This window comes from Oncorhynchus keta, chromosome 23 (assembly GCF_023373465.1).
Source record: "Oncorhynchus keta strain PuntledgeMale-10-30-2019 chromosome 23, Oket_V2, whole genome shotgun sequence".
Classification (NCBI taxonomy): domain Eukaryota; kingdom Metazoa; phylum Chordata; class Actinopteri; order Salmoniformes; family Salmonidae; genus Oncorhynchus; species Oncorhynchus keta.
In genome coordinates, this window is record NC_068443.1 from 41,126,332 (window position 1) to 41,142,661 (window position 16,330).

General features: G+C 43.5%; 1 protein-coding gene across 2 annotated transcripts in view; it reads left to right on the forward strand.

Annotated features, from left to right (window-relative positions):
* Positions 1-866: 866 nt before the first annotated feature.
* LOC118402336 (TSC22 domain family protein 2-like) overlaps positions 867-16,330 on the forward strand; it is a 40,475-nt gene continuing 25,011 nt past the window's right edge. The window contains exon 1 of one of the 2 annotated variants that reach the window (XM_035800467.2): positions 867-3,402. In XM_035800467.2, the coding sequence (XP_035656360.1) occupies positions 1,559-3,402 (1,844 nt within the window). In that variant the 5' untranslated portion in view covers positions 867-1,558. The remainder of the gene's footprint in view (positions 3,403-16,330) is intronic. The other variant, XM_035800468.2, reaches the window with a different exon arrangement.

Here is a 16,330-nt window from a genome sequence, read left to right on the forward strand (position 1 = left end):
ATGACGGTGCCATGTTGGAAGTCACTGAGCTCTTCAGTAAGGCCATTCTACTGCCAGTGTTTGTCTATGGAGATTGCATGGCTGTTTTCTCGATTTTATAAACCTGTCTGCAACGGTGTGGCTGAAATAGCCGAATCCACTCATTTGAAGGGGTGTCCACATACTTTTGTATATATAGTCAATTTTCGAGGGATTCACAGCCATCTATAGTTCATTGAACTGACTGAATACGTTAAGATTTGTATACATTGGCCACCAGGGGTCCAAAGATACAAAGACCACCAGGGGTCCATGGCAGAGTTTTAGTTTTTGATTGTTCCTGCTCCCTTCAATAGTGTTCTTCACCAATCCCTTGAGGGGAACGGATAGTAAGGGGTGCAGTCTCCCTTTCAAATAATAAAAGTGGTCGAAAAATAAACAAGACAAATAGTCTAAAAGTGTAGTAAATATATATATCGAGAGAGAGAAATTAAATTCTCAATCATTATGTACCTAAATATGGTTGCGTTCCCGCTTCCCACGATGCAGTGCAATTGTACGTAAACCAAATATTTTATATTATATTGACAAGACAGTCGAGTGACTGCTCTAACAATGGAAATACATGTCCATGAAGATGGAAGGCAGGCGAAAAGTGAGATTTCTTGTGGGACCATTCTAGCTAATAAGAGGGCAAATACGCGTGTGAACAACAGTCACAACTCCGATATAAAGTTGTTTTTTCTAAGTTGCTGAAATCTCATGTGCGTCTACTTATATCAGTGCGTTCGTGACAATCAAACAATTGACCAAATTCGACACTTGTCATTGACTTCCTTACAACAATTTCTCATTGGTTGTCTTATTTTCGTGGACAGATTTTGGGCGGAGTAAACCCTCTCGCTTTGCCTCTTCCTCTCTGATATAACTGGCTAGCCATCTTCTTGACAAGAGTAAGGTAGGCGCTGTTTGGAATGTCAGTTCCATGAAGTGGGAAATAGTGACAGTGTATTCTTGGAAATGTGATTCAATTACCTTTTAAACAAGTGTTAGTATTGAATAATTTTTAATTCGCAAGTCAAGAGGGGAGAGTAGACTTGATCCGCATGATGTCTTACGTACTTGTCCCAACGTAGAGCAGTGTTGCAGCTAGCAAGCTAGCCAGCCAACGTTAGCACTTTGAGTGGAGTGGAGGGGTACGGGCCCGCCTCAGACTAAAGTAGCTCCTGCAGCTGGGGAGCTCTCTCTGCGACAGCGGCCATCTGACAACTACGGAGTCGGGACATTACTTACTGGGCAGGCCGGTTCTGACGGATCAAAGCTTTGGATCAGTTATTTAATTGCTAGCTAATTATATTGGCAAACGCCGCATTGCTTGAATTGAGAGGGTCGGTCTTCAATGTTATGAACTCGTAAAATGCAACAGGAGAGGAGGTAGGATGACATACTCGTCTTGATAATAGAATAACTGAAATCGATGCAAATACGCTGTTTCAGATAGCCATTTGTCAGCTGATACTAGCCCACTCGCGTTTGACGCAGGATATTTAGACTGGAGTTGTAAACGCAGGCTCTCAAAATGTCTAAAATGCCGGCTAAAAAGAAGAGCTGTTTTCAGATCACAAGTGTGACACAGGCTCAGGTGGCGGCCAGCAGTGCCACGGATGACACAGAGAGCCTGGACGACCCAGACGAATCACGGACTGAAGACGTGTCTTCGGAAATATTCGACATGTCCCGGGCTGACTACGAGCCGGAGGTATGTGATCGAAGTTCATCTGAGGAAACCCTAAACCATGTAGGGGAGCAAGAGGCACCTGGCGTTATACCTCAAGTTGGGCAGCTACCTGCAATGTTGGGTCCCCCAAATGAGGGTTTTGCTATTCGAAAGGTGGGAGTGGCAGGCTCTCTGGGAACTGGTTCCTCAAGCGGCCTCCCTACTATCTCTCAGTCCAGGCTCGTGCAACAGCCTGCCCCAGTGACCAGTGGGGTGGCTACCAACGTGTCAGTGAGCACATCTCAGCCAGTAGTAACTAGTTCAACCCCTACTTCTACGACGTCGACAACAAGTTGCAGTTCACGCTTCAGGGTCATCAAACTTGATCATGGTACTGGAGAGCCCTTCAGAAGGGGCCGATGGACTTGCACAGAGTTCTATGAGAAGGACTCGGAGGGTAACACAGTGGTTAACAGGACTGCGGATAACATTAGGCATTCCAATGCGTTGGACCCCAGCGCCGACAGGGACAGCGGGCTGGGGTTGACAGGTGGTTCGGTGGTCGCACCGGCGACTCTCTCAGGCCAGGGCCTAGACTCTCTAGTGGATGCTGCTGCACTTAGTGCCTCGCACATTCACCCAGTGGACACACTGCTACAGCAGCAGCAGCAGCTCCACCACCAAAACTACAACATGGGGCAGCCTGGAACAGCCACAGCCAATGCTTTCCCCACCAACAAACCTGTGGCTGTCTCAGTTCAGCAGCCAGCACCGGGCACTATCCAACCCGCTGCCCCCCAGAACCTCCTTGTGGGGTTCAACGGTCTGCCTCAAACTGGCATCCACATACAGAAATCTCATAGCGTTCCCCCGGCAGCCCAGACCCAGCCGCTGGCTTACCCTCTCCAGCAGCAGCAACCCATTCTACAGCATCTTCCACTGGGACAACATCTATCCAACCAACCCCCAGGCCTGCCCCAGAACCAGGCGGACTACTACCAACACCACCAACCTGTCATGGAGGCAGTGGTGTCGGCTGGCCAGACCCTTTCCATGACCAGCCTCTCCATGGGACAACCTATGGGTCAGGGCCCATCGCCGGTCATGACTCTTGCCGCCGGGGTGCCGATGCAGGGCCAGGTAGGGGAGTTGGCAGCAGCGGAGGGAGGAGTCCCTTTACCCCTTAGTCAGCCAGCTCCAGGCTTGATGGGTGCAGTTATTGGAGGTGTTGGGGCCTCCACACTGCTGGGCAGAGCCTCTACTCTGCAGCAGCCTGTGTGTCAGTATGCCCCCACAGGGATGCCTCAGCCCCTCGGGCTCCACTCCATGCCCCCCAGTGCCCAAAACGCGCCTACCGCCGCCGTAGCCGTGACCACCAGCATCGCCGGCATGCCCACCACTGTGCCCAGTGCCTCCAACACTGCTGCAGCAGTCCCTGCCACCATGTCAAACCTGACCGCCTTCTTGTTGCCTGGGCAACAGGCCCCCACGGCCTGCAATGGCGGGGGGGTGCAGGACCTCTTGGCTGCCGGGTTTGACCAGGTGGAGGAGGGCAGTAGGAAGGTGGAGGGCCTCGCGACGGCCCAGCCTCCCGCCATCGCTGAGAAAAACCTGATGAAGACCCCAGAGGGCCTGCATCAGGCTGACAACCCCTCTGTGAACAGCCTGTTTGGAATACCCATACAAATGGACTGGGACGAGGACAGGTAAGGCCCCACCACCATCGTTCACTCTGTTACAGTTCACCATAGAATGTAATAGCCTAGCTAGAAAGTCAACTAAAGGCTGCCAGGCCACATACTATGGACTCTCAGGGGCAGAGCCATTCAGATACATGACTTTGGCCTAGCCAAAAATTGCCAAAGACTCCAGTCACTCAAACCATAGACTGTTCACTCTTTTACCATCTGGCAAATGGACCAACAGGCTTTGAGACAGCTTCTACCCCCAAGCCATAAGACTGCTAAATAGTCAATTAATGGTACCCAAACTATCTGTACTGACTCTCCATCTTGCACTGCCTTTATGGACACTCACTAGACTATGTATACACACTACATTGACACTCCCACACAAAACCCGCACGCATTCAAATACACTACATACACCCACACACTCATACCGACAACACAAATGCACACATTACACACACGCACTTTAATTTGCTGCTGCTACTCTGTTCTTTATTTTAGTCTTATCTATCCTGATGCCTAGTCACTTTACCTTGCCTTCATATCTGTCTCTAATACTTTACCTCTGCACATTGATCTGGTACTCCCTGTATACATGTCCATTCTTGTGCATTTAATTGTATTCCTCGTGTCACTATTTTATTTTAATTATTTTTAAACCGCGTCGCTGGGAAGGGCTCGTAGGCAAGCATTTGTACTACACCTGTTGTATTTATGTTAAAAATAAAATGTGATTTTATTAGCTATAGCGAAACAATAGCTCAATCTCCTTGGTTGAGGTATAAATCATTTTGGTACCGTTTCTCTCTGTATGCAGTACAGTTGGCAGGTTTTTATATCAGTGTTGAATAACAACATTGCAGCTGTGAAGTGGTTTTATAAAGTGCAGGGGGTGTGGGAACTTTAAGTGTGTGTGTTCACATGGGGGAGGGTCTGTTTGAAATTATGTGGCAGCCAGCTCCCTGGACACACAGTGCATTCGGAAAGTATTCAGACCCTTTGACTTTTTCCACATTTTGTTACTTTACAGCCTTATTCAAAAATGTATTATAATTTTTTCCCTCAATCAACACACAATACCCCATAATGACAAAGCGAAAAATAGTTTTTTTTTTAACCTAATTATTCAGACCTTTTACTTTGTTGATCACCTTTGGCAGTGATTACAGCCTCGTGTCTACTTGGGCATGACACTACAAGCTTGGTACACCCTGTATTTGGGGAGTTTCTCCCATTCTTCTCTGCAGATCTTCTCAAGTTCTGTCAGGTTGGATGGGGACCGTCGCTGCACAGCTATCTTCAGGTTTCTCCAAAGATGTTCTCCAAAGGGTTCAAGTCCGGGCTCTGGCTGGGCCACTCAAGGACTTTCAGAGACTTGTCCTGAATCCCCTCCTGCGTTGTCTTGGCTGCGTGCTTAGGTTCATTGTCCTGTTGGAAGGTGAACCTTCGCACAAATCTGAGGTCCTGAACTCTGGAGCAGGTTTTCAGCAAGGGTCTCTCTGTACTTTGCTCCGTTCATCTTTCCCTCGGTCCAGACTAGTCTCCCTGCCGCTGAAAAACATACCCACAGCATGATGTTGCCACCACCATGCTTCACCGTAGGGATGGTGCCATGTTTTTTTCCCCAGATGTGACACTTGGCATTAAGGCCAAATAGTTCAATCTTGGTTTCATCAGACCAGAGAGGGTTGTTTCTCATGGTCTGAGAGTCCTTTGGGGGCTTCCGCCTCGCCACTCTACCATAAAGGCCTGATGGGTGGAGGGCTCCAGTGATGGTTGTTCTTCTGGAAGGTTCTCCCATCTCCACAGAGGAACTCTGGAGCTCTGTCAGAGTGACCATCGGGTTCTTGGTCACCTCCCTGACCAAGACCCTTCTCCCCCAATTGCTCTCTAGCTACAATGATATCTTCAACCTAGCATCTCTTTTAGCTTGCTAGCTAGCTGCTCTGCAGTGCAAGCTAGGTTGACTTGCTATAAAGTTTGAGAAACAAGTTGAGGAAAAAGTAATTAAACAACCTTTTTACAATCACCTGAAACTGTATTTGGCATGAATGAGAAATTCACATTTTCTAATCTCCCAAAATACATGCCATCTCTGACGAGAGACCGGCTCTCCTTCCATCTTGCATTACGAACACTTGTCCGTTCAGTAGTGGGACAAGACTCCATGAAGATGACTTAAGGCATAATGAAATTTGTCACGATGTACATGGGTCAATTTTAGAGTTAAGAAATCAGCATTTTCAAAGCGCAGACCATCAAATCTGCATTTTTAAACCTTTTTTGACCTGAATTTTTACATTGAAAGTAGTGACTTTTTTTTTTTTTTTTTTTTTTTTTTGTCCGATCAGGGGCCTGCAACTAGGACTGACCCCTAACTTTTTTTTTTACCGACTGGTCAATTGTGCAGTCAATAGGCTGTTGGTCGACCTAGATTTCACTAGTTGAACAGTCACAAAAAAAAATCACGGTGCCCACGATACCTGTCTGATTCGCACCTGTCTGAGTAGACTAAATCCATTGCGGAGGCTGTGGGGATGTCACTTTTGTGCTACTGAAATTGTATATGTTTATATTAGAACAATGGTGCAACTAATAAAAATATAATTTTATATCGTGCTTTCTCCTGCCTCTAGAGCGGTCGCTGTCCATGGTTCTGAAACGCCAGTGCGCTGTTGAATTGGTGCCTTTTTCATGTTGCTATGTGCATAATAGCGAAGTTAACCAGTATTTTGGTGTTGAGAACAATGCGGAGGAGGCTGCAGTAGAATTAGGAGACAGGAAAACAGCCCTTTCCTTAATTGTCTAAGAAAAGTGAGCCCTTTCCTTAATTGTCTAAGAAAAGTGAGGAGAGGGATAAACCCCAACTTAATTAGGTCTAATCAATAGCCTAACTGTTAAATGTGCCTGACTTTAAGTCATCCATATACAGTTCCAGTCCAAAGTTTGGACACACCTACTCATTCAAGGGTTTTTATTTATTTTCTACATTGTAGAATAATAGTGAAGACATCTAAACTATGAAATAACATATATTGAATCATGTAGTAACAAAAAAGAGATGATTGAAAGTAGCCACCCTTTGCCTTGATGGCAGCTTTGCACACTCTTGGCATTCTCTCAAGCAGCTTCATGAGGAATGCTTTTACAACAGTCTTGGAAGGAGTTCCCACAAATGCTAAGCGCTTGTCTGTTTTTTCCTTCACTCTGCGGTCCAACTCATCCCAAACCATGTCAATTGGGTTGAGGTCAGTGGATTGTTGGAGGCCAGGTCATCGATGCAGCACTCCATCACTCTCCTTGGTCAAATAGCCCTTACCAGCCTGGATGTGTGTTGGGTCATTGTCCTGTTGGAAAAACAAATGATAGTCTCACTAAGCGCAAACCAGATGGGATGGCATACCACTGTAGAATGCTGTGGTAGCCATGCTGATTAAGGGTGCCTTGAATTCTAAATAAATCACTGACAGTGTTACCAGAAAAGCACAGTCACACCACCAACCAAAAATCTCACTCCCTCTAGTTATTTGTCTTAAATATTTAATCTAACAGTGCGCTTAAAGCATCAGACAAGCTCAGCCCATATAGTGGATTTTATTTAAACATGAAGGGTGTGTCTACATCTAGAGAAATGTGTTTGAAAAATGTTGGCCAATCAATTGGTTGAAAAACAGACGACTTTTGGTCATCAATATTTTTATTTTTTGGTCGGACAGCTTACATGCACCGACCGTATTCCTTCACAGAAAATGCATTAGTGCAGAAAATGGCTTCATTTTCATCAGATGACAACAGAAGTGCAACGCTATTTGGCTGGTCTTTTTATTTCTGTTGATCATCGAAGGAATGCAGCCAGCTACATTTCACAATGTTTTGCTTGAAGTTAAACTGGTGTTTTACCTGAGAAACGTAGCTACACATCAGTCAGTGATATCTACTTAAAAATGTATTCTCATCCGAGTGTAGAAGTGCAACTGAGCAGAAAATTAGTCTGATGCCAAGCAGAAATTACAATAAGAAGCATTTTAGATCTGCATTGACAATGCAGCAAGATACTTCTTAAGCGTTTTGTAATTAATTATTTTGTGGAATTCTGCATTAATGCGACCCTTGGCTTGTATATTGCCACATTTCATGTTATCAGAATTTGTATTTATTGTGGATCACCATTAGCTTAAGTTAGATATACACTACATGAGCAAAAGTTTGTGAACACCTGCTTGTTGAACATCTCATTTGAAAATCATGGCCATTTTAATATAGAGTTGGTCCCCCTTTGCTGCTATAACAGCCTCTACTCTTCTGGTAAGGCTTTCCACTACATGTTGGAATGTTGCTGAAGGGACTTGCTTCCATTCAGCTATGTGAGGTCAGGCACTGATGTTGGGCGATTAGGCCTGGCTCGCAGTCGGCACTCCAATTCATCCTAAAGGTGTTCGATGGGATTGAGGTCAGGGCTCTGTGCAGGCCAGTCAAGTTCTTCCACACTGATCTCGACAAACCATTTATGTATGGACCTTGTTTTGTGCACGGGGGCATGCTGAAACTGGAAAGGGTGTTCCTCAAACTGTTGCCACAAAGTTGGAAGCACAGAATCATTTAGAGTGTCATTGTATGCTGTAGGATTTCCCATTACTGGAACTAAGGGGCATAGCTCGAACCATGAAAAACAGCCACAGACCATTATACCACCTCCACCAAACTTTACAGTTGGCACTATGTATTCAGGCAGGTAGCTTACTCACGCCAAACGCCGATTCGTCCGTCTACTGCCAGATGGTGAAGCGTGATTCATCACTCCAGAGAACGCATTTCCACTGCGTCGATGGCGGCGAGCTTTACACCACTCCAGCAGAAGCTTGGCATGGGGATCGTAGGCTTGTGTGCGGCTGCTCGGCCATGGAAACCCATTTCATGAAGTTCCGACACAGTTCTTGTGCTGACGTTGCTTCCAGAGGTAGCTTTGAACTCTGTAGTGAGTGTTGCAACCGAGGACTTCGTGGCTGAGCCGTTGTTGCCCGTTGTTGCTCTTAGACATTTCCACTTCACAATAACGGCGATAACAGTTGACCAGCGCAGATCTAGCAGGGGAAAAATGTACAAATTTTGCTGTGCTCGATTTTATACACCCTTCAGCAACGGGTGTGGCTGAAATAGCCGAATCCACTAATTTGAATGGATGTCCACTTTTATACGCAACAAAAATGTAAACAACTTGATGTGTTGGTCTCATGTTTCATGACCTGAAATAAAAGATCCTAGAGATTTTTCATATGCACAAAAAGCTTATTTCTCTCATTTTGTGCACACATTTGTTTATATCCCTGTTGGTGAGCATTTCTCCATTGCCAAGATAATCCATCCACCTGGCAGTTGTGGGCAAGTCAAGAAGATCATTACACAGGTGCACCTTGTGCTGGGAACAAAGGCCACTCTAAAATGTGCAGTTTTGTCACACAACACCATGCCAGAGATGTCTCAAGTTCTGAGGGAGCGTGCAATTGGCATGCTGACTGCAGGAATGTCCACCAGAGCTGTAGCTAGATAAGTCAATTTCTCTACCATAAGCAGCCTCCAATGTTGTTTTTAGATAATTTGGCAGTGCTGCCAACCGGCCTCAACCGCAGACCACATGTTTGGAATCGCGTGGTCGAGCACTTTGTTCACAATGTTAACATCAGCAGAGTGCCACATGGTGGCGGTGGGGTTATGATATGGGGAGGCATAAGCCATGGACAATGAACGCAATTGCCTTTTATTGATGGCAATTTGAATGCATAGAGATACCGTGATGAGATTCTGGTACCCTTTGTCATGCCATTCATCACCTCATTTCAGCAGTATAATGCACGGCCACATGTCGCAATTCCTGGAAGCTGAAAATGTCCCAGTTCTTCCATGGCCTGCATACTCACGAGACATGTCATCCGTTGAGCATGTTTGGGATGCTCTGGATCGACGTATGACCTCGTGTTCCACTTCCCTCCAATATCCAGCAACTTCGCACAGCCATTGAAAAGGAGTGGGATGACATTCCACAGGCCACAATCAATAGCCTGATCAACTCTATGCTAAGGAGATGTGTCACGCTCCATGAGGGAAATGGTTAGATAATCATTAGATAATTTATTTTGGTACTGTCCATATGAAGATTGTTTTTGGTCGTAGGTCCAGGAATGGCTGAAGAATTGCAACATTTACGTGGCTCTAACTCTGCAGTTGGCACGGCTGGGTGATTTTGAAAAGTCAGTCAATCGATCAATAACATTTTGCTAAAACTGAGAATTGGAAAGGTTCAGAACTTTTGTGAAACATCACAACACAGTTAAACTGGATGGTCTTTAGAAATGGATGGGAGGGGTAGAGGAAGGATAGGAGTAAAAACAAACAAAAGATTGTTCGTAAAATGTATTTAGTAAGTATAAGCTAGAGGTAAAAGCCTAAGTGCTGCTGTTCATCAGTTTACTCCAATTAGGGGAGGGGTATTAGGGTTAGTGGAAAATATATCTTAAAGATTGTGTATAGTGCCTTCGGAAAGTATTCAGACCCCTTGACTTTCCACATTTTGTTACGTTACAGCCTTATTCTAAAATGGTTTACATAAAAAATCCTCAGCAATCTACACAATCACAATGACCGTGAAACTAGGTTTTTAGAAACTTTTGCAAATTGATAAAAAAATATTTACCTTATTGACAAGTATTCAGACCCTTTGCTATGCGTCCTGTTTCCATTGATCATCCTTGATGTTTCTACAACTGGATTGGAGTCCACCTGTGATAAATGCATAACCCAAAATGATGTTCCAAAAACAGGTTTTAGGGATTTTTGCTAATTTGTATTAATTGAAGTACTATAACATTTGCATAAGTATTCAGACTCATTACTCAGTACTTTGTTAAAGCACCTTTTGGCAGAGATTACAGCCTTGAGTTGTCTTGTGTATGACGCTACAAGCTTAGCACAACTGTTTTTGATGAGTTCCTCCGGTTTTTCTCTGCAGTACCTCTCAAGCTTTATCGGGTTGGATGGAGAGTGTCACTGCAAAGCTTTTTTCAGGTATCTCCAGAGACGTTCAAGCCCAGGCTCTGGCTCGGCCACTCAAGGACATTCAGAGACTTGTCCCGAAGCCACTCCTGCCTTGTCTTGGCTGTTTTTATTAGGGTCGTTGTCCTGTTGCAAGGTGAACCCCGGTTTGAGGTCCTGAGCAGTCTGGAGCAGATTTCCATGGTTTCTAAACCTGTTTTTGCTTTGTCATTATGGGGTATTGTGTGTAGATAAACATTAATACATTTTAGAGTGAGGCTGTAACGTAACAAAAGTGGGAAAAAAGGGAAGGGGTCTAAATACTGTGTGTATGTTTTGATGGAGGCTACAATCCATCTGCAATATTAAAGCTGATCAACTTTGGGACTGTGAAGAGGCCTGGTGGCATGTCTTGTGGGGTATGCATGTGTTTTTGAGCTGTGGGCTAATAGTTTAAACCGACAGCTCGGTACATTCACCATGTCAATACTTCTCACAAATATAAGCAGTGATGAAATCAATCTCTCATGTACTTTGAGCCAGGAGAGATAAACATATTATTGTTAGCTCTCATGTACATTTTAAGGGCTAGCCATGCTGCCCTTTTCTGGGCCAATTGCAATTTTCCTAAGTCCTTAGCTATTTTCCTTAGCTACTGTTGCATCAATATGTTTGACCATGACAGTTTACAATCCAAGGTTACTCCAAGGAGTTCAGTCTCTTCAATTTGCACAATTTCTACATTATTCATTACAATATTTACAGTAGATACAGGTTTTACTCAGAGCCAGTGGTAGGTCATTAGTAAAGATTTTAAAGGGGCCTAGACTGCTGCCCTGGGGAATGCCTGATTCTAACTGGATTATGTTGGAGAGGATTCCATTAATTCCTGTGGTAGGTTGACTGATAACCCTAGTAGGTTGGCTGATAACGTTACAGTTGTAAAGCTTTTTCCTGAGTGGGCAGCTTGATGAAAGCCAGTTAATATTTGGTCACCTGTTGATAAAGCATTTCATACACATTATCCTGATACTGACTGTTGGCACTTGGTCTATAGCAGCTTCCCACAAGAATGGGCTTTAGGTGGGGCAGGTGAACCTGTAGCCATATTACTTCAACAGCATTTGGCATGACATCCTCAAAGCATTACAGGAATATGACTCTGAACATAAACAGCAACTCCTCCACCATTGGCATTCCTGTTTCTTCTGGTTTCTTCTGAATATGTTGAAACCATGTATTGCTACCACTGTATCATCAAATGTATTATCTAAGTGAGTTTCAGAGAGAGTCAGTATATGAACGTTATCTTCTAGCAAATGATCGATTTCATGAACCTTGTTTCCTAGGTTACATGTTAATGTGGGCTATTTTTAGCACTTGTTTTTATTGCTTTACTGGGAGGCTTATCAGAAGTAGACATGACACTGATATTTATGTTTGAGCTGATAGTGTAGGGTGAACTGCACCTAGTGGACTTCCAACTAGGTCAAACAGCCTCAGTGGTAATAGTATAACTCAGGCTCATGATTACTGCATACAATAGCTGTAGGATTGCCCGAGGCATTCAGGGGAGTTGGAGGGACATAAATTATGTTATTTACATTATGACTGCCAACGTCACTGATAAGTCATTGTCTCAAAGCAGCCTTTAAATGCTAGGACAGGAGACAAAATGATTTGGATGGACTCTGTCATTCCTGTAAAGCATCTTCTGTTTCCAAAAGGTGTCAAAGTTAACATTTATAGATATGCCAACAGAGCTACAGTAGTCTTTTAGCCAGATGTGTAATGCCAGTAGCCTGCTGAGTCATTCACAGCCGCGTCCCAGGCCTGATTAATTAATTTACCTTTATTTTACTAGGCAAGTCAGTTAAGAACAAATTCTTATTTTCAATGACTGCCTAGGAACAGTGGGTTAACTGCCTGTTCAGGGGCAGAACGACAGATTTGTACCTTGTCAGCTCGGGGATTTGAACTTGCAACCTTTCGGTTACTAGTCCAACCCTCTAACCACTAGGCTACCCTGCCGCCCCCTGAAATAATTGATCACTTTTTTTGTTGGACAGCCTTGTATTGTCCTTTACTCATGCTCCAGTATAGCAAAGGGTTTTTGTCCCGGGAACCTAGCTGCCTGATGATATTCACGTAGTAGACCTCCCCCTTATGAAAATGTTCTGGGAAGATGGGCCAGGAGTTGGTGCATGCTTCTAGAAGTGGTTGCTGCCAAGTGGATTTCTCAAGAACTGTGGCTAGTCTGTATGATATGTATACATTTGATACAGGAGTCAAGTTTGGGGATAAGCTCGGCCTACAAACATAAGTATGACATCTTGGAAGTAGGGCTGCAAATTTTGGTCAATTTTGCTGTAGACTAATCGACCCTCATTAACCATTAACAAATGGTTCAAATTCATTCAAACAGCAAAATGACTTCATCAACAGAAAATACTATGCATACATGGAATTTTTCATTTAAGAGCTTAATTGAAAAATGCAATAATAGCACGGCTACGTTTCACAGCCAAAATGCTATTTTCTTATACATGCAACTCCTGTAATGAAGCAGCTAATGTAACACTTCATTGTACTTCATTGTTCATTCCAAAATACAATTTGCGGGAATACACTTCTAAAGACACACAGAGATTAAAATCTCAGAAATTTAGAAGGAAAATCGAAAGATGCAAGAACTACGGCGGGTTGCTAATATGACTTGGATTGTGCCTTTGGCTTCTGGACAACAAAATAAAGTTGATATGAAAACCAATAGAGGAGGAGAGATGCTGGTTTCAATGGCATAATAGGAAGTCTATATAAAATAGTTTCTATAGTCCGCTTTTGGCTAGGCTACTTGGAAGCAAGGTAAGACATGCCTCATGAGTTAAAATGTCCAGGTTTAAAACAATTTTAAGTATGTTTTCAAAATACTTCCAGCTCCGATTGCGAGGTGGTGGGTACCTCGTTGATGGTCTGCCTACTGGATTGCCTATGCACTCGAATGGCGAATGGAGGACACACTTCAATTAGTAGTTGATACAAATATTAGCATTAAAGCTGGTATCCTCTTAAACTCTTTTTTTTTAAAGAATTGTTGCGCAATGATTATAATAATTGTTTCACTCCAGCAGCAACCAGCTGTTTGAGGGGCAGCAGCTTTTGATGTCCCTGATATTCCACTCCAAACTAGGTTCTGTGTGTGATTAAATAAGACGCACGAGGACTAACAAAAATACACGGCCCAATTTTTATTCCACTAAAATGTGCAAATTAACAGACAGATAAGCATGACCTGTAAATGTTATTTTCGCCGGCTAACAGATTAACTTAATATCCAGGAAGGATATGTTGGTGGGTCGGTCCACCTCAAAGCACAAGTCGATTTCGACACCCACCATCTCAGATTGTTCAATAATTGTTTATTTCAGAAATGGATCAAATTACCGTTCCTGAAATATATTTTGATCTGAGAAATTAAGCTAATTGATTGCACCCAAATTGGTCATATTTTTGATATATAGGATTCAAATAATATTCAATAAATCCAGTACCTAGCAATGAGTGAGGAATCCAAAGAAATTGTCAAAAGCCTCCCACCCCAACAACGAGTCTGTTCGCTATGTCTTACAAGTAGTATGGCACTGCGGTTCAGAGTATTGTAATGTATTCCCAGTGAATTTAATGGTGTGTGTGTGTCCCGTCCCGTCCCCCTCCCCGTCCAGAGAAATTAGACATTGAAGTTGTTAGGTCCAATCCTACATCCTGATATTACAAAGAGTTCCCCCAAAATACAAAATTACATATTGGTTACCTAAACAGTCTATGGACAAGATATATGACCGCAATCCATGTGTTGGTTTTGTTGTCCACTGTTTCATTTGTGGCACAAATTAAACGCAAGTCGATGGTACCTACAGTATGTCGGCATTTTCACGCTTCATGTCCAAATCATCCTGAAGTATCACATTTATTGTGTAACTCGGATGTTTCTTCTAGCTGTGGATATGACGCTCAAATGCTAATTATAGGTACCATTGACTTGCATTGAATTTGTGCCACAAATGCTAAAAAGTTAGCATTTGAAACAGTGGCCAGGTAAACAACCAAACAGGTTGGTGTTATACCTTGTTCATAAACTGCTTACATGTCATGGGAGGGGGAGAATTGATACTGTATAGTCATTGTTAGGATGGGATTGGCGTAGGGTGGGGGAGGGTGAGTCTCTTTTGGATTCCTCATGTCTTATTGTTAGAAAAAGTTTGGTCCAAATCGTATGTTCGGTACTACATTTATTGAATATTCTAAGAATCCTATGAATTAAAATGGCCAATTTCTTTTGGGGGGTGCAATCAATTATCTTAATTTCTCAGTTCAAATTGTTTCAACAAAATAATGTTGTAGGAATGCTAATCTTATCGGTTTCTAACTACAGAAACGCTTTCAGAACCATCTAAGATGGTGGGTGTCATGGCTTGCTGAAATGACATGGAACAACTCTATTCTGACATAAGTTACAGATACTAAACCTTGACTGAAAACAGTCTTTTAGTGTAGATATGCAGTTCAGACTAACGTTACACAGAATCTTAGTGCATATGTTAATCTACAGATTTGGTTGAGAGGTGTCGCTCACACTTCCTTTTCATATGCTAAAACTTTCAGTTCCTGAGCTGAGCGCTTGCCTGGGTTGGCAAGCGTGAGAGGAAATGGTAAAATGGCTTGAATCTGTTGGTAATTTCCATATACAGGTTTTATAGACAAATATAGACCCGGCATCCTATGCAGCAGCGCAGGCATTTTGCGTTCGGTGACATATGGCCTAGAGGCCTAGTTTAGCCCTTTTTTTGTTTTACAAGCATACTTTTTTTTATTTCACCTTTTATTTAACCAGGTAGGCCAGTTGAGAATAACTTCTCATTTACAACTGCGACCTGGACAAGATAAAGCGAAGCATTGCGACCTAAAACAACACTGAGTTCCACAAACAAACGTACAGTCAATAACACAATAGAAAAATGTATGTATAATGTGTGCAAATGTAGAAGAGTAGGGAGGTTAAGGCAATAAATAGGCCATAGAGGTGAAATAATTACAATTTAGCATTAACACTGGAGTGATAGATGTGCAAGCCGAGATACTGGGGTGCAAGAGGGTAAGTAATAATATGGGGATGAGGTAGTTGGGTGTGCTATTTACAGATTGGCTGTGACATGCCTTATAAGCTTTTTCAGAAAGTTGTTTTAGTGCGTTTTTGCAGCACAGGCTTTTGCCATTTGAAGGCTCTGGTTCTGCCTTTTGTTGATTTCATGAGCCTAACTTGCCTTTTAAAGTTATTTAGTAGTGCGTTTGAATATAGGCCACTTAGTTTTTCAGTTTTGCGATTTCTAAGTTGCTGTGTTTAAAACGGCAATGATTCACGCCTTGCAACAAAGTGACTGCCTATCTTCTTTTAGCTGTTGTGAGTGAAGCAAGCAGCTGCTTGTCCTAGGCTCGTGAGAATTAAAACTCTCTCTGCAAATGATTTGAGTGGGGGTCTCATGATAGGAGCAGCCCTATCAGGCAGCGAAGTGGTCTTTCCATCGTGCCCCCATTCTACAGATAAGGCCCCGTCAACGTGGTGTGTCGGACGTCAGTCACTACACTATATCTGCCATATATTTCTCTCTCACTCTCTCAATATCTGCCTGAAATATAATCGAAATTCATCGTTGTCACCCACCTCCCCTTGTCCGGAATCAAAACCGCACTGGCTGTCGAGACCTGCCTAACTTTGCGTCTGTTCCACCTCTTGTCTTTCGTGCCATTGGGAACGTCCTCTGTTGCAGTGTCTAGAGCCAGGCCCCTTGACTGACTGCCCGGCATAGAGAGGCAAGGCAAACTGGCAGTTGTGACTGAGGTATTCCCAGAACTCTAGGAA